The sequence below is a fragment of the Parambassis ranga genome, unplaced genomic scaffold (assembly GCF_900634625.1).
Source record: "Parambassis ranga unplaced genomic scaffold, fParRan2.1 scaffold_21_arrow_ctg1, whole genome shotgun sequence".
Lineage (NCBI taxonomy): Eukaryota > Metazoa > Chordata > Actinopteri > Ambassidae > Parambassis > Parambassis ranga.
In genome coordinates this window covers 7,976,300-7,994,077 of record NW_021144767.1, presented here as the reverse complement: position 1 = coordinate 7,994,077, position 17,778 = coordinate 7,976,300, and the positions used below count along the sequence as shown (strand labels likewise).

General features: G+C 43.2%; 1 protein-coding gene across 1 annotated transcript in view; it reads left to right on the top strand.

Annotated features, from left to right (window-relative positions):
• Window positions 1–1,982: 1,982 nt before the first annotated feature.
• man1a1 (mannosidase, alpha, class 1A, member 1) overlaps window positions 1,983–17,778 on the top strand; it is a 101,932-nt gene continuing 86,136 nt past the window's right edge. The window contains exon 1 of the mRNA XM_028398423.1: window positions 1,983–2,680. Within this exon, the coding sequence (XP_028254224.1) occupies window positions 2,174–2,680 (507 nt within the window). The 5' untranslated portion in view covers window positions 1,983–2,173. The remainder of the gene's footprint in view (window positions 2,681–17,778) is intronic.

Sequence of the window (17,778 nt, the reverse complement as noted above, 5' to 3'; positions counted from 1 at the left end):
CAGGAAGGGGACGACAAGACACCTGAAACGAGAGGGAGGTCAGTGACTTTCTAAATCAAACAGGAAGTAAATACAGAACAATGTAAAATTCCCTGGCTCGGTGGCACAACCCTGACAGAAAATGATTTAGGAATCTCACATCAGTGACAAAGTTGAATGTTTTGGTGTTAGCCTCAGAAACAGAGGAGGCAGAGACATCTACAGAAGCAACCGTAGACCAGAATCGACTGCAACACAACAAGAGTGCCGTGTATTTGAGAGTCTCATTTGAACAGCCATGTCCAAACTTAGCGTTTAAACTCAAACATACATTACAAAGAATCACATTAGACCGCTGACATCAGTAGCTTTTGAGGCTCCAGGGTTGACTCAATGCCATAAGTAATTCATGATGGCAAAGCAGTAATGTCCTTTGTAAAGGTGGACATGAATAGGGAACAACAGGGGAAGTAACCTTTTTTCTCTTGTATGGGCCCTTGATGTGGGTTTTTACCCTGCACTGCCTCGACACTTTAAACCAGCTTTACAACCAAAGGATCATTTGTTCCTTCTCACCTACAGTAGAAAACCACAACACCAGTGGGAAAACTGTTTCTTTTGATACGTGCATTATCAACCGCTACTCAGGTTGAGAACAAAATCCCGCCTGAAGAAGCCAACTCTCACACTCGACAGGAAAGAATGTCTGTTGTCAAAACCGTTTCCCCACAAGAGACAAGAGACTCTCGGTTCAATATTGAGATGCCATACATTTCATCACAGATTTAATTTTCTGCTCCAATCCCAGAAATGAGAAAAGTAATCATGCGGACGTGTGTCATCATTTAGACAAGTTGACATCTCCAGAATGAGAATTTCAATATAGCAGCATGCATCTGTCATCCTCAGATTAAGACTTTCCATCTCATCACAGGTGAAGCAAGTTACATCACAGACGGAGCCTTCAATCCTGACGCTCTTCATCCTCTCAGCTCAGTGATTTGCACCCTTTTGACAGCATGTGTGTGTAGCACTGTGACTGCGTAGCAGCAAACAAATATTTAGCTTATTTCGATCTTTGTTTAAGTTTAAATGGCACGTTTCTTGCAAATAAGCTGAAACCATTACTTCACAGACAACTGAAGCGATTGCCATGTATCACACATTCAGAGATCATGGAGCTCATCAGGGTGCACATGTGTGATTGCACTCATGCAGCGTGGGGCGGGGGCATTTATTTTATGAATAATAAGGTTTTCAGCGGCGTATTGTAAAGACCGTCGCTCGATGCACCTCCTCCGAAATAATCGGGTCTTTGAAGCAGTTCAAGCCACGGGCAGAACATGAGATTTAAAGCCCCCACCCACCCCCCCACCCCCATGGCGGTTCACCTTAACAGACATGAAGGGATCCCAAACCCCCATCATCCCCACCCAGTTACATTCTTTTAGAAATCACCTGATCACAGTCTGTGGACTGCATGGCCACAAAGACCCATGACATAGTCAGGAGGTAAGCCATCGAGGAATGTGACCTCTGGTAGAAGAAGTATGGAGAGTTACATCATCAGAATAAATCCAAAATAAATTAATTTATAAAGCAATGCAATGGTTGTGATACGTGTGTGTGCTGTAACTGGCTGTTTTGTGGATTATTTGTGGTCTTCAACCTTTTAAATGCTGTGATTATCCACTCAGAACTTGCCGGCCAATCATGTGGCTTGTTATCGTGCCAACATATTATTTCATATATATAGAGAAGAACTGAATCACTCGGTGTGATTCACTGCAGAACATGTTCCGCTCTGGTTCGGTGGTTCCAGGGGAATGAAGTTCTCTCGCCGGCTGTCAGCGCCTTTATAGCCAGCCTGCGGGAGGCCACGCCCCCTCGGAGCCGTCACCGCTCACAGGGCGGACTGTGATTCGCTGCCCTCGGCTGTCCGTCACGCCCCTGTCGCCGCGGCTTCCTGTGCGCACGGTGGGACTCGGTCTGTCTGCGGAGAGTCTCCGGTATGGACAGCAGCTCCACTCAACTTTCCAGCGGAGCGTCCACGGCCGTTGTTCCACCTTTGTTCCGCGTTGTATGAGCAGGAAATGGATTTCTGAGGACTTTGAGCCGAAGCTGATTCTCCCGTGACGCACATCGACCGTCTGAAGTCATTTTTGTTCGAGTTGTGGAGGAAGGAAGAGGCACAATGCCAGCGGCAACTCTTCTGCCTTTTACCGCGACTCCGAGTCGGAAGTCCGCCAGCCCGACTTCTTTCCGGCTGACGGAGAAATTCATCTTGTTGTTGGTGTTCAGCGCCTTTATAACCCTTTGCTTTGGCGCTATTTTCTTTTTACCGGACTCGTCCAAGCTGCTCAGCGGAGTTTTCTTTCATTCCTCCGCGGTGGAGACCAACACCCGCACCGGTCCGGACAGCAGCGACTCAGGTTCGGCTGGAAACGACGACAGAGTCCTGGCCAAAATCAGAAAAGACCACGAAAAAGCTCTGCTGGAGGCCAAGGACACCCTGCAGAAACGGCCCGAAGACATTAAACAAGAAATTAGAAGTGAGAAGGATAAAGTTATGAAGGTGACTCTGGGTCAGGCGGGGAAGGAGTCCGACCTGCCGCTCATCGAGTATCACCGCCCGCCCGGGGCGACGGGGCACGACCCGCTGGACCCCGGAACCAGAGACCGGCGGGCCAAAATCAAAGAGGTACATCTGTTGGTTTTGAAAGTAGTTAGTCATGTTAGAACATGGCTCCACACCTCTGACATGTTCATGTTTCACTTAAACCCCTGATTGTTATTCAAGGTTTTCATCCGGGAATCAGCGCACATCATGCGGGTTCTGCACAGAACCACAGAGTTCGGCTGTAACACTGTGGTCTGACACGTGTTCACACAGGTGGATAGAAAGGGTTAATGTGGCACATTTCACAGGGAGTTCGGGTCCAGTCAGTATCAGGATCCACTGCCCCCTCTGGGCTGGTCGACCTGTCTTTCAGGTTTTGCAGGGCAGAACAATACAGGGCTGGTTGGACTAGTTCCTCTAACCTGGGAACATGCTGGCAGCACACAGCGTTTCTGTTGTGACCTAGATTATATTTGATCTGTCACCTGGAGATGGGACGGGACGCTGAATCTTTATCCTGTGTCCTTCTTCAGAGTTAAATTACTGTATTCACCTATTCTCAGTATGTGCTGTGATCAGCCTGCTAGTATTGTGTTAGGTTGCTGCACAGTGTGTGTGTGTGTGTGTGTGTGTGTGTGTCTGTGTGGAAAGCCCAGCGGTGAAGTCCCAGAGGTGGTTTCAGGTGGCAGCCGATGGTGTGCAGCCTGCTGCTGCCATATCCGTGCTGTCTGTCTGATGCTAAAATATCCTGGCTAAAATATTAAAGGGGATCCAGAGGGACTGCTGAAGTCTGTCGCCACGGGGAGAAGGAGGGTTTGTGTGTAGTCTTTACGTGGCTACAGCTGAGAGAAGACACAGATAAGCTTGTGACTGCACACGTGGCCGTTGTATACACCTCTACTGGACTGGATGTTGGCCTTTTGCTGATATCCGTGGGTCGCAGCTGATACGAGCGTGAGCATGTGACCTCCCCGAGAGGCCTCTTGGATGCTGGCAACAACAAAATAAACTGTCACAAAGATTTGTCAATAGTGGAACCATATTTAGGTGTAACTTTGTGCCTTCAGGGGACATCAGCATATGAATAGTGATATTTGGTGTTAGTATATCCCGTCACCGTGCAGATTGTTGCACAGAGCCCTGAAACCGCTTGATATTAAAGACACTGTGGATGATGGACATTTGTGACCTTAAGATGTCATCACCTGCCATTTAAAGGTTAGTAAAGCCTGCAGTTATGCCGTCAACCACATGAATGTGACACTGAATGCATCATGTCAACCAGAGGCTGGTTTACATCTCCTGCATAATGCCCCGAATGCCATGTAAAATAACACTTGTGCGTTTTGTGTTACATCATGATTCCTATAGTCCAGCTCAGTGTGTGTGTTTTTGGGAGCTCAGCTGTGAGTTGCGTGACTTCTTCAAAACAACATAAATAAGCTGGGAGGAAAGTCAACACAGCGTTAGTCCCAACAGAAGACTTTTTAAAAGGCAGCTTTCTGATTCACATCCATGATGGAAGAATCTGTTGGACTTAGTGTTGTGATGTTTGTGAAAACCCTGTGATGGACTGGTGGGGACCTGTCCAGGGTGTACCCCGCCTCTCACCCGTGGATAGCTGGGATAGGATCCAGCCCCCCCGTGACCCTGCGCAGGACAAAGCGGGTTCAGATGATGGATGGATGGATGTTTGTCAAATAAAACGTCCACCACACAGCTGGACTGTGGCGGTGCAATAAAACAAAAGCTAAAGTCCGCCTAAACGGATCAGTGAAACTAGGAGGTATGATGCCTTGGGCTGTTCTCATATGGGTTGTCATCAGAAACATTCTGACATGTTCGCCTTACAGTCACAAGATATTGACCTAGCCTTGTCGGTTACACCTTGTGTGATTAAACACCAGCACACATCACGTGAAGTGTCAGCTGAGGGGTGTTTTCATTGGTCATATCAATACTTTGTGGTCACACCTATTGATCTGAAGTTTGTGTTTGATGCTTGCGTGCAGTGAGAGGCAGGAAACCTGCAGCTGCAAGATGTTCTGCATAATGTGACATGCCTGACAGGTGTTTACTTTGCATTTGACTCCAGAGGAGGCTAAACGCTCACTCCTACAAGCACTACGTAGTTTTAGTCCAAAAGAAAATACTGACTGTGTTTGAGTTGGCGCTATACTTTCGAAGCTTTTGGGACTTATTGAAACCCCATCCATAACTACCCATAAACCTGAGAAGAAGCTTGTGTTATATCGCTGTAGAGATGCAGAGGGCCGATATCTGATTTTACATTCATCTAAAATCAGATATCGTGTGTTTGATTCTAGTCGTCCATCTTCCTTCTTTTTTTTAAATTTCATATCCAGAACATCACTGTTATCATAGTGTTCTTTCAAAGTCTTAAGTACATACAGGACCCTGCTAGTAGATACTTTATCACCTCAGAGCCACATGTTGATAACTGATGTAATAATACTGTTTGCTCTAGGATCAAGTTAATGTGTATAATAAATACGTCACCTTTTATTGTCATGCGCCCGGCGGCTGCTATAAGGCTTTGAGTCTTAAAGTGAACTCCTCTCCAGACCCTGCTCTGTGAAGCCAGTGACCTTGTTGACCAAACAGTCACACAAACGGACTCTGACATGGCCTCTTTGATCCACGGTGGGCTGCTGGTATTTATTGAAGGCCTTAGAAATGATTTGAAGATAAACTTGCGACATGTCAGCTTCCCACTTGACTTGACTGCATGTGACCCAGTTATCCAGCGATTTGACCCGCACGGAGCTCTCACCGGGCCGGTGTTGTGGTGTTGTGTTTGTGATGGGCAGGGTACACTCAGTTAAGGATAAACTGCTTGTTTTGAAAGGCCACCACAATCCTCAGCTGAATGTTTGTGGAGCTTAAATCAGAGGTTCTGTGGAGATCCTTGCCTCTCCGTGGCCTGCAGCCTGGGCTTCCTCTCCCTCTCACAGAGGCTTTGAGTACTAGGACACCTGCACTGTGTGACACAGTGAACGCCTTTTCTGCCTGGCAGTGATATGTTTCTTACTGTACTCAGATCGGGTTACATTTCAGGAATAGTCCCGATGTTTTTAGAGGGTGAGGGTTCATTCAGGATTTCTTTATTTTATTAATGCATCCAGATCTGGTCTTCAAATCGCCTTTATGTAGCAAAACTGAAGCCAACACAGGGGCAGTACTAGCCCCCTGCTGCTTCCATCGGATATAAGAAGGTGAGCTGCAGCCCGAACAGAACATGGGCTTAACAGATCATGTGGATAGAATAGAAAGGAAGTGAAACTGAACTTTCTTTGGTAATTATGCTGTATGCTGTGTAATTCCGCGGTTTAGCAGGGGAATTATGGAATTACCGTTGCAGGCTGGAGTCACTTTGAACAGTGACAAGCAGAGATTAACCTGCTATGGAGTATGAATAGGACAAATCCACGTCACACGCATGTTTGATGGACACGGGGACTTGCTGTTGAAACCACAGTTTCCCTGTCTCTCAAAGAACAAGAAAACCTGCATGATTAAAACCCCATTACAGCTGCCAGAGAACTGCTTCCCCTTATTACAGTACGACGACGTCTTATTTTTCATTAGTTAGTTGTGTAGTATGAAGAGATCTGATCATCTTGGATATCATGGCTGCTTATTATTTGAGTAGTTAGAGGATTAGAAAGCAGAAAGTTGTGCTTATAGGGCATGAAGCCCAGTTTTTCTACTGCTTTGTTTGCGCAGGCATTTACATAGTCACACCTACATTAGAACAGTCTGTCTCATGAGTGGCTATAAATCCACACAGACACTATCAACAGGTGCAACACTACACTAGTAGACTGTTCCCCTCAGCCTTCTAGAACCCCCTCATTGACCTCTGGGAAAGTCTGGATCTACCTCCCTTTTAACTACCACAAAGCATCTGTGACATAATGACAGACTGGTTGCCACCGATTATATTCACCTTTTCTACTCTGGGCAGCTGCTGCTGTCCTAACTGACTCATCATTGGGCTCCGCATGTGATGAGGTGAAGCTTCCTGCTGCTTAAGTACAAGATGCAAATGGATATTTGGCTTGCCACGAGGACGAGTGTGTAGGCAGTATCTACTGTTTACAGCTGGTCGTAAAGGACAATTCCTTATCATCCTGTGAGCCCTCAACCTCCTCTGTGAAATGCACACACACAGAGGGAAGTGTAAGCACCCATCTTGGTGCTCAGAGAGCCGTAGATAAGATGCTGGTGGTTTGTAAAGGTCTCTTGTCGCCGCCCAGAGTCGTCTGTTAAGGAAAAGATGAAACATCAGTCCTCTCCCTTTCGCTTTGCAGCTCGTCTGTTATTTCCTTCCCCATTATTTTCTGCTCTGTTGTTCTCATCCCCTCTTTGTTACCAACATTACGATACTGCTTCTGCTTTCTTCTTCTTTTTGTTGTCGCTCAGCTGTTTTTCAGGATTCAGTTCAGTTATTTTTGCCCATCACAATTGTTGTTCCACTGTGTGTCTGTGTGGGGGTGTCTTGTGCAGGCATGCATGTGTATCACTTCCAAATGTTGCTGCGTTGCCAGCCTTTGGAGTCTGGAATAAAATGCTAGTCTCTTTCCGTGTCTTTCTCAGGCTAACTTGGCAGCTTCTGAGTCCTATTTCTGTATCGACCATTTGAACTAATTGCCTCTGGTTCCCCGGTCTGACTTCTTTTCTCAGAGTAGACGGCGGGCGTGTGTGCCAGTCAGATAGAGTTACTGCTGGTCCCTCCAGGTGCTCTGTTTAATTGTCTAATGGCTGTAATAGCTGTGATTCAGAACCAGCACCACAGTTTCCTGCATAGGTACAATGTGCGTGTACATTAATGTATGTTTGTGTGCTAATGCAGAGAGATAATTGCTGTAACTGAGTAAAAGCCCAATTAGAATGAAAAGTAATAAACACAAATCGGAACAAACTGGCTCGTTTGCTCATCAAGTCATCTTTTAAACCTCTCTGTCATGTGATCTATAAAGGGAAATCTGTCATATCCTTTGAATGCTCCCGTGTTTTTTTAGAACATCTATATATAGCTAAATCAACAAATGTCACTTCTGTTTTGGTCGTATCATGACGTTCAACCCATCTCTAGAGAAACAGACATCTGGTGCACTTCTTCTTTTCTAAACCATCTAAACGGACATCTGTACTCTGTGCTTTGCTTTGTAAACTGAAACTTGAAACCACCATGAACACTGAAGTCTCTTTTTTGCCCAATATCAGTGTTTTGCCTCATGGCTATGAACAAAGCCTTTTGTACGCCATGGCCCCCATTCACAGCCTCAGTCCTAGGAGTCCACCAGCTAGGCATAAAAAAGCTTTATTAGCTGCTTATGATGTTGTAATTGGAATGTGCAGCAAGCCTGAGTGACCACTGTCATAGCTGCGCCTGGTCCTCTAGTGGACGTCCACATAAACACCTGAAAGGCCACGTATTTCAGCATCTTTTTTCTTGTTCTTGTTGAAAGCTTTGCTGGCATTTCTGACAGTTTACTGATACGTCTCCAACAATCAGTTGACCACATAATCATTGAATTAATCAGGAGAAAATACCGACTGTTCTCTAACTTCTACTTTTCTATTTTACATACTTGCTGATTTATAGCAAACCTTTTACAAATGCCACCATTTTTATTCATCTCTTAGTTTGAAGGAAACTTCACAGGCAACTTTCCAGTGAATCGCTGAATATAAATTCTTATCGTCCGACTTCTAAATTGTAAATTGCCTGAGAACGCAGTCTACTGTAATAGATCAAGGTGTCCACCTAGTGAAGACAAATCATGCAGTGTCTCTAGCTCAAGGCCAGGACACTGGCTATCAGTATGTTCTAAGTGATGAATATTGTATTAGTGTAATAAAGTCACTGTAAATATATAGTCCTCCAAGGTAGCCTGGGAGGCTTTGGATATTTTAAATCCATATAATAATATGGATTGCAACTGCGTGGCTCTTAGAATGTCAGTGTGGATTGATGGGTCCACTGGTTGTGTTTTGGGGGTTATAAGGCTTCGTACTGGTATTGTAGAGGATGAATGTACTTATTCCAACTCTTATGCATGTTGCCTCCTAGCTGTGAGGTCTCTCTGTCAGGGAATATAGACTCCTGAGTGACTAATGGGGTGATTTGGCATATATACACCAACTCCTGGTGCACTCCTTTCATGCACTTGTGCCTATATGTGTGTGTGTCTCATGGCCTTGTGTAGTTAGGCCATAGCCGAGGGCAAGCTCCAGCATCCCACTCACCACACGCCTAGATATGGAGATGGCGTGGTGTGTATATACAGTTGATTGCCTATAGCATGTATCAATCTCAGAGCTACATTTAGCCCCATGTCACAGTTAACACATCTATTCTACCAGCATTGATTTAAAAAAAACATAGATGGATGATTGTTACTATTTTATGATGTTAGTGCTTCAGGTAAAGGCATGAGCATGCCTTGAAGCTTGGATAGAAAAGTGCACAACCAAGGGCTGTACATCTATAGTATAACATTTCATGTCCATACGCTCTGCCTTTAAGCAATAGATGGAGAAAGCTGCACTATACTGATATACTTTATTTTAACAGTCATTTTAGTACCAACAACTTCTTGAAACAAAACCGACAGAGTCCAAACGGTTCCATTTGTGCACATACTTTAACTCACAAAAAAATCATAAGCACGTTCCTGCTGCTTCGTCTCATGTGTGAGAAGTCTCTCCTAAAATAGCCATGGTGAACATTTGAAAAGCCGTCAGCAATTCAAGTGCAGTTTTGCCTCGGGCCTCCTGTTGTGATATTTAAAAACTCCAGGTGATGTCATTTTAAACTGTTAAGACCACATGTGTTTTAGGTGGACAGAATGTGCCAGTCAAGTTAAACGCAATCTGTTGATGCCATTATGAGTCATCCAGGAGAAATACAATAGTCCGTCAGCTGATGCTGAAGTGCCTTTAGCTTTTACGAGACTAAGAGAAATTAGAGATAAATGAAATGTCAATAAGCAGTCATCCATAAGCCTTCATGCTCGCTCCTCCTCCACGCATCATTCGAACCTCCGCACTCCGATGCTGCAGTCCACTCTCCTCCACTTACAGCTTGTTGTTAAGCTTCCAGAGAGCGAGGCACAGACTGCTGATAAAAGTCTGTAGAGACACACTGAATATTGCTACCCCCACACTACAGAAATCTTAGGTGGATTTGAAGGTTGGGTGAAGGGGAGTCTTACGGTGTTACACTTTATTTTTTCCCCTGTTCAGCCCTGTATGTCCAGGCTGACATTTTCAGCTAAAGGTGAGCTTGGCTTTTCTTTCCTTACTCCTATCAATACTCCACAGGCTTTGGCCTGCAGTGAGTGGACCTGGTTTCTGTGGTATGCAGTTCTGTGTTCTCCTCCTCTTCCTGCTGTGGGCTGTTGCCTATTGACGGATCCCTGTAGCTTTGTCAGTGTGAACATACTTTATTTGGTATATGAGGGAGTTCAAATTGCTCTTTGAATAGGTGTTTTTTACTCACTCTCCTCTGCTTACCCACATTTGTTCTTTAAATAAAAAATCACTGATAGATCCACATAGATTCAGTAGAACTTGTGTCCTTCCTTGTTTCCTCAGGGATCCATAACTGACATTAAAGAACAAGGCGATAGACTTTGGGGTTACGCCTCTGTTGGAGCCAAAGAGTTGCGTTTGAACACCACATAGCCTTCCAAATAGCCCCTCGATCACTGCCACTGCTTCACACTGCAAAACCTAGACCTATAGACCATTACTTGGCCGAACTGGTGTTTCAAATCCTAACGGCTTAAGATAGAGCTCCTCTTTAAGAGGCTTATGTTAGGGCCTGCTCTTTCACATCTTTTGTATGTAAAGAAAATATTTTCAGGAACTTTGTCTCATTAACTGCAAGGTAAAAAAAAACAGAATCAAAAGATATCAATTAATTAGAGAGTGAGACGGACACCTATGTTAGCAGCAGAATCTTGGAGCAGGTAGTGGTGCACTGGAGCATTCAGGGCCAGTATATTACAAATAATTGGTGGCTCCTTTTCAAACAGACTGCTTTTGTTTTTAGACGGAGAAGCAGACAAAGTATAATTTGACGGCAATGAGAAGATGCTACACAGGTCCCTGGCTGGGTTCAGATGACGGACTCTGCATTGCTTTTTGGATCATTAAAGGCCTACAGCAGGATTATTAGCATTCACTTTGTTACAGGCAGTGATGTGTGCTGGGCAGTGTAGCCTCACGGGGCTTCGGGTGAACACGTGTAAAATATGGGCTGGTGTTACCATTAATGACCATGGGCAAAATGGCTGTAGCTTTTGGATTACTGAGGTCAGGGGGGCCCATTTGTCTTGTACTGCTTAGAGCTAACACACTGCTACCTCATTAACAATCAGTTATTGATTACAATTGCCATTCTTCAATAAAGTAAATGTTGAGTTAACGTAAATTATCAAACGTTAGGTGGGGTTAGGGCCTAACTAGGGCTTAGATTTGAACATTCTCAGGGTCCCCTTTGATTCATGTGTTTGTTTTGACTTGCCTGCATTTACTACTGAAGTCTGCGCTCATCCAAACGATCAGACTGTCCAACAAAAGTAATATGGCAATTTACATCCTGCCTACAAGTTGCCAGCTTATTCATGCCAAACACAAGCTTCTAGAAGTTGGCACAAACAGGCCGGCTGCTTTCACATGCTTGAGCTGGTTTGGATTTGAAACCCTTCTGTGGTCTCCAGAAGGATATATTTTGTGTGTGTGTGAGAGAGAGCGAGCTTTGTAGCCCCACTGATGGCGAATGCTCTTGGATATTCAATATTAACGTGTCTCAGCACTCCTGGGGTTATGGCCGGCTGATTCTCCCGCTCTTTAATCCAATTCAGTCTAATACCCAGAATCACAGGCTGTCAATCACATACTCCATTTATTTTTCAATCTCCCCTTCCTTCCGTCCCAGCCTTTTTGTGTGTGAGGGCTAGCATTTCAAAACTGCGGCCCCTGCTGTCCTGAATATTAAATTGCCCAAAGACCTGATGATCTCTTGTGGTAAAATAAGAAATGAAACCCAGTATTTTCGGTCAAAGCTTCTTTCAGTTTGTCCTTCCTCTTGACATGTTATTGTAATTTTCATTGTCGCCATCTTGTATCTTCTTTCCTCATCTTTTCCATCCTTGTTTTTGTCTTGTGGACAGTGTCTTCTCCGTCATCGTTGTGTTCTTTGTTGTCTTCATTTTGGTCTTCAACTTTTAAACCTTTATCTTCATCTTTTCTTTTTTAGATATCTTTATTCTCTCGATTTCATCCTCTTTGAGTTTTGTTTATGTCATGTCCTTTTCAGCGTTCTTCTTTGTTGTCATTATCCGTGTCTTTTATCTCCTCGTCTTTGTCTTCTTCATCTTTGTCCTTCAGTTCTTGCATGTCGTCTTAAATTTCAGTCTTTATTATCAGTCTTTGTGAAATTCCTGTTCTGTGTCTTTGTTACCTTCTTCATTCTGGTCTTCATCTTCTTTTCAGCCATTGTCCTAACGTGTATCTTCATCTTTGTGTTCTTCTTCTTGTTCTTTGCACTCTTTCTTTAGATCTTTGTTGCCTTCAGAATCTGCGTTCTCATCTAGTCTTCTTTTAACCCATTAGATTTTGAGTGAATAACGGATACCGCTAACTACCAGGGTAACCCGTCATCATGTCGTTTACACTGCAGAAGATACTCGTCTGCCTATAGATTAACTTCCAAGACTATGCAGGCTTGAGGGCAAGTTTACGTACTTAAAAACATTTCCTTCAAATGCGTTAGCAGTTTTTTGTGTAATTAGCTTTTGAGTAATTACACAATCAGCAGATAGGAATGCCTTCTGGGTAGAGAAAAGTTGCACTTAGAGCTTGAAATAGTGTGAGATCAGCAAACTCGGAAGTAAAGTCAAAACACACGGATGCACTAATGAAGCAATGACATTGTAAACATTTTAAGAATCCACATTGCCTCCATGTAAATGGCACCAAAGTGCTCTTGCATCGCAGTGAAAGTCAAGTTTTGACATTATAAATCTGGTTGTACTGCTGCGTTTTTCTTGCTAATAAGCTTTTATTTTGCTCTTGACCTTACTCGGTGCAGCCTCCATGCACATTTTGTAGTGTGCTCATCCACTCCTGTCGCCATTATTCAGTGTTATATTGTCTGCATATTTTTCCGGCTCATAAGATACAGATGAATTATCCAGTCATCTCTAGCCATGCTTTGTGTCTAGTATTGGCAGGTGCAATTAGCATGTGCCTGAGAAGCATCCCTATTGAAAGATCTCTGCAGATCAAACCACAGTTTGTTGGGTGATGTAAAGGCTGAGAGGTGAGACTAAGTTGTTTGCCTCCTGCTTACCTTCTGCCCATTTATGTCCTCTAAATGTTTTTTTCCCCTCTGGTGGTTTGAACTCCAGCTTGTTGTGGTTTGTTTTCCCCTCTTCCTCCCAGACCTAGGCGCTAGCTCTGTGCTGTGTTGTGCTTAGTTCAATTTACTGTGGAGAGACGCAAGCCAAGTACACAAGCTAAATTATTCAGCCTGCTCTCTGCAGCCACCCTTACGTACAGGAGTGTGTGTCTTATAACAGATTCTGGTAATTATGGAGATGTACCAGCATTCTTCAGGTTTTTAGGACTTTATATGCCTTGAGCATACATATGTGTCTGGCCACTAATCGATGACTAGAATGAGTAGCAACAAACCTGCAAGAATCAGGGGGAAAAGGTTTTTATTTGATTTTATATAATATGAAATGGGGATGGCTCGATACCATGTTGTTTCAGGTCAGGTACTAATACCAGCAACACAAATATGATTACTGATACAGTCTTTATTATAATACACCCTTTTTTCCTTATCCTGGTCAAGCAAAAAATCATAGTAAGTCAAGTAAATTTAACAGACAATTTTTCAACTGTTTAACTTCAGCTTTCAACTCTGGAGTATTTTGGTGCTGACGCTGCAGCCATGGGAAGTTTGTCTTACTAAATTACTTACGCTTGTAACGTTGAGCATCCTTTAAAGTGCTGTTATTACATAAATAGGCATCGGACAGAATGTCAGGCTATTAGAAATTCTTGCTCGGTTTTGTTCTTATATACAAAATAAAACAACAAAACTTACATTAGGGGTTTAGACACATTCATCATCAACAGTCAACAACTAAAGCCCTTGGGATGTAAATGTCAACATATTTTCTATAGATTCTTTCTTGTCGAACATTAATAAAAGGTTTGTTCTGACTTAAGTATGCTGGTGAGTCAGCCTGCACAGTATAAGAAGGCCATGGCATTACAATATGTCCTCCCACAGCAGCTGAAGCCCGCGCCCTCATATTACCCCCTCCAAATGAGGTCTTTAACTTTAACAGTCTTATTAATAAACTCAGTAGTGTTTATTGCCCATTGGGATCTACTTGAAGAGGCATGACATAACCTCTGGTCTGGCTTTGTTCCATAAAAGGAAAAGTGTTTACATTCAAGTGATTAGATAGATAGATAACCGTCATTCATGAGACTTTGAGGAGTTAGATTTAATGCAACACAACCTACCTTCAGATCAAATTCCCTGCCTGACAATAGATAAAATCCACTCAAAAGACTTGTTTTTGTAAAGGAGGCTGATTCACAAAGCCACTTCTGGGAAAATAAAGATTAGGACGGAACAGATCTGTTTCAGGGAATATAAAGGAAGAAAGGATTCAGGATGACCGTGTCCTGCACTAATAGTAACAAATGGAAGACTTTGAAAGTGTTTTCGCTGGCTAAAGAAGATGCATTGGACTGCAGCCCAGCCAGGGAAATGGAGAAGTCTGTAGGCTTCCCACGGGGGGTCAGACATATGGGCTTCTTTTTGTTGGAATTCTTTGTCTCAGTAAGTAAGATGATCGTGTTTGATGATATTGATTTAATTCGAAGGTAAATAAGGTACACAAGCCACCAAAATGACTAAACTGAAAGCTTCCCGTTTAAAAGGCTGTAAAATGAACAAAGGTGAACTGTGCACAGCGTTCAGCTCGTAATATTCATGACCCTCACACTTGATTTCTTGATTTTCTTAAATTTCACTAAAAGATGAGACAATGCCACAGCAACTTTATCATCCCCTTTATAATGCGTGGCTTAAAGACTCCGGAGTGGAGCAAATTTAATTTGATCTGCTTTGTAGTAGAGATGTGCACTAATTACTACAAGTATAAACATCATTGCCAAGAAAATATGGGACAGGAAGAAACAGACACAAATAGAGGTTTTCATTTTTATTTTAGGCAATAAAAGCAAAGTATTTTTGATATAGAGATTGTGTGATGATTGATCGAGTGAGTGGTGTTTAAGATGCATCAGTTATTGACTCTCTTTATTGGATCTGATTGGATTAGTAGATGGACTAATCGCATTAATTAAGATGAAACAATTATTTGATGTATATGAATATAATCACTTAGTGATAATCTAGTGTGTATTATGCTAAGCATTACACATATTTTGTATTTTTAGTATCTTGTAATTGTATCTTTAGATGTTGGACTAATTTAAGATGGATTAGGAAGTGTGAGCGCTACTCTACATTTTCACAAGAGGCTTGGGTATGTAGTCGCACTTACACATTATTTTTTGTTGCTCTTTGTCGCTGTTAGATCCGGTTCAGCCCTCAAAAGTACTAGGTTCCCAGTAGTGCTAGAGAATCCATGGTTCTGAGGTGACGGTGCTCGGTTCGTTTGACATTGTTGAGGTTTTTTTCTACTTTTTTAGCACAAATTGGTAAAACTCGTCTCTGTGCCAGTGGGGAAAATGCCTCTGTGTATTACTTGATGACTTGATGTGCATGTCCTGAACCGAGACGTGTACCGACCAGTTCAGATTTTTTTTGTACCCACTTCTTCCAACTGCAACAAGTCTCTGCAAGTCTCTTTGTTTTCTCGGTTGCCTTGCTCACACCTTTCTTCCTGACTGGGAGACTGGGAGAAGTGCCTAGCTATGTAATGTCAGTTGTTTCAAAGCCACTAAAAATGTGACCGTTGCTGTTGCCCTCCTGGTGGGAGGATTGGTTAAGGGAAGTTGCCACTGTGATTCGAATCAGTTTCCAATAAATTCAGTCTGCATTTTAATGGTTGATGTCTCAAGTGTTAAATGATTAGTACAAAGCCATAATAATAATGTAGTTGAGAAGACAACAAGCATTTTTAATTTGCGTCTGTCAAATAGCCAGAAAAGGCAGTTTCCAGATTCCCAATCAATCCAGCCAATTCATATTCCACAAATGTTATTCTCCATTCTGTCGGCCCGAGTCATTTGAATGGAGCACGGGGTGTATTTTCTGGCCTTCTCTGCTGTTCAGTCTTCATCTGTGCCAACCTGTTAAACAAATGAGTGATGAGCTGCAGCTCCGCTGCCGCCTGCCTTCTCTCCCGCCTCTTTGTATTCAAGCGGGCGATGGAAGTAATGGAGGGAAGGAGCGAAAAATCGATCTGCGTTTCACAAAGTCTTCATTAGTTCGCCTTTTGTCAAGCAGCTGGGTCAAACCCAGTTGGGCTGCTTCCTGCAACCAAAGGAAAGGTCAAGTCAATAAATGTGTGTGTGTGTGTGTGGGCTGATACAGCTGTGTAAAACTAGCTGTACTGTAGGAGTGAAAGGGAAAGTTTAGCACTTCACTGTCTCGGATAAAAAGAAGCCTTAAAGTCTTAAAGTCTTCTTTCTGAATTTAATCCATCCTAGCTTTGCAACACATGGCTCGTTGCAGTTTTAGCTCCATTTCTGTGAGGATAATAAGAATAATCATATCACTTATACCTTCAGCGCTCATTGTAACATCTTTGTTGTTGATAATTGTGCCTCCACGGGAGTGTTATGTTACTGCCAGAATCTGTGTGGTTTTTTTAACCAGTCAATCCCACAGAATGATTGTCTCCTTCTCTTCGATTTCATCATTTTCTCCTCTCCCCCGAGGTGGCTGTCAGCTGATTGATTAATGTGTAATGTTGTAGGTAGGCTTGGTCTGTTTACAGTTTTATCAACACAGAACACCGTTAAACAGCAATCAGGATATTGGAGACGGTGTGTTTTACGAGTGAGTCTTGGCTCAGCTTGTTAGCCGTATGAGATGTTGGAAAGGTTTGATGGGGAAAAGTGTTATTTATTGACTCAAATTCTGTTTCGCTCACTGATTAGTCAGTCGTAGTGAAAGCAGTTACTACTTTTCCATTGAATTAAGAGACATGGAGCGTTTTGTCTGAATGTTTATGAGAGTTTGATGGGTCTATACCCATGCGCTGTCAGGGAGGTAAGGTAGGGTAGCTGTAATGACAGCAGGAGAGTTGCTAGGTCTCTGGTGAGCTTCCCTGTCATTAGCACTAGATCTTCTACCATCCTTACACACATTTAGAGTAAGCTTTCACGACATCACCCGTGGGTGTCCATGGGAGGCTCTGTGGGAGGCTCCGACCGCCACTGTGTTGGTAGCGTCACAGTCTGCCTAAACTCCAATACAGGCAAAGGCAGACACTAAAAGTGGTCATAATTATACATAAGTCCTAAAAAAATAAATCACTTCCACACAGTTGATACAAAAAAGGATGACCAAAACAATTTTTGAACCAGGCTGTAAAATACAAAGATGCATAAATAGCTCCATTTTACCCTGTACACTGTGGAATGATGAACAAACTTTCCTTTATTCATCCAGAAGATTTGACAAGATAACCTTTTCCATTAGTGGTAGAAGAGTGTGTCTTTAAAATGGAGAGAAAAACCTCTGAACCCTATTCAGGGTACTAGATACCATATCATGTGCGTGATAAAACCGTTGTGTTATTCATTACTGACGAATTGGTTTCCTTTGTGTTTGTCATAGCGATGCTGTAGAAACCATCAAAGTCTAGCTCAGTGTTGTATTGTTGCACATAAACACTGAAGTGAAACAACTGCATCACAGGAACAAAATCTTAAACTCACAGTCCCGATAGCAGAGACTGTTGCAGCATCCTTTCAGCAGCAGTGCAATATTGACCCATATATGGTTGTGGAAATACTAAACCGCTTAGGAAATCCTCCACTGATCCCTGAAGAGCCAGATCTTAGGTGGAGAGAGAGGGATATTGTCTCTGAGCAGCCAGAACATGTGAGGTGGAAAAATGGCGAGGTGGTGAGTT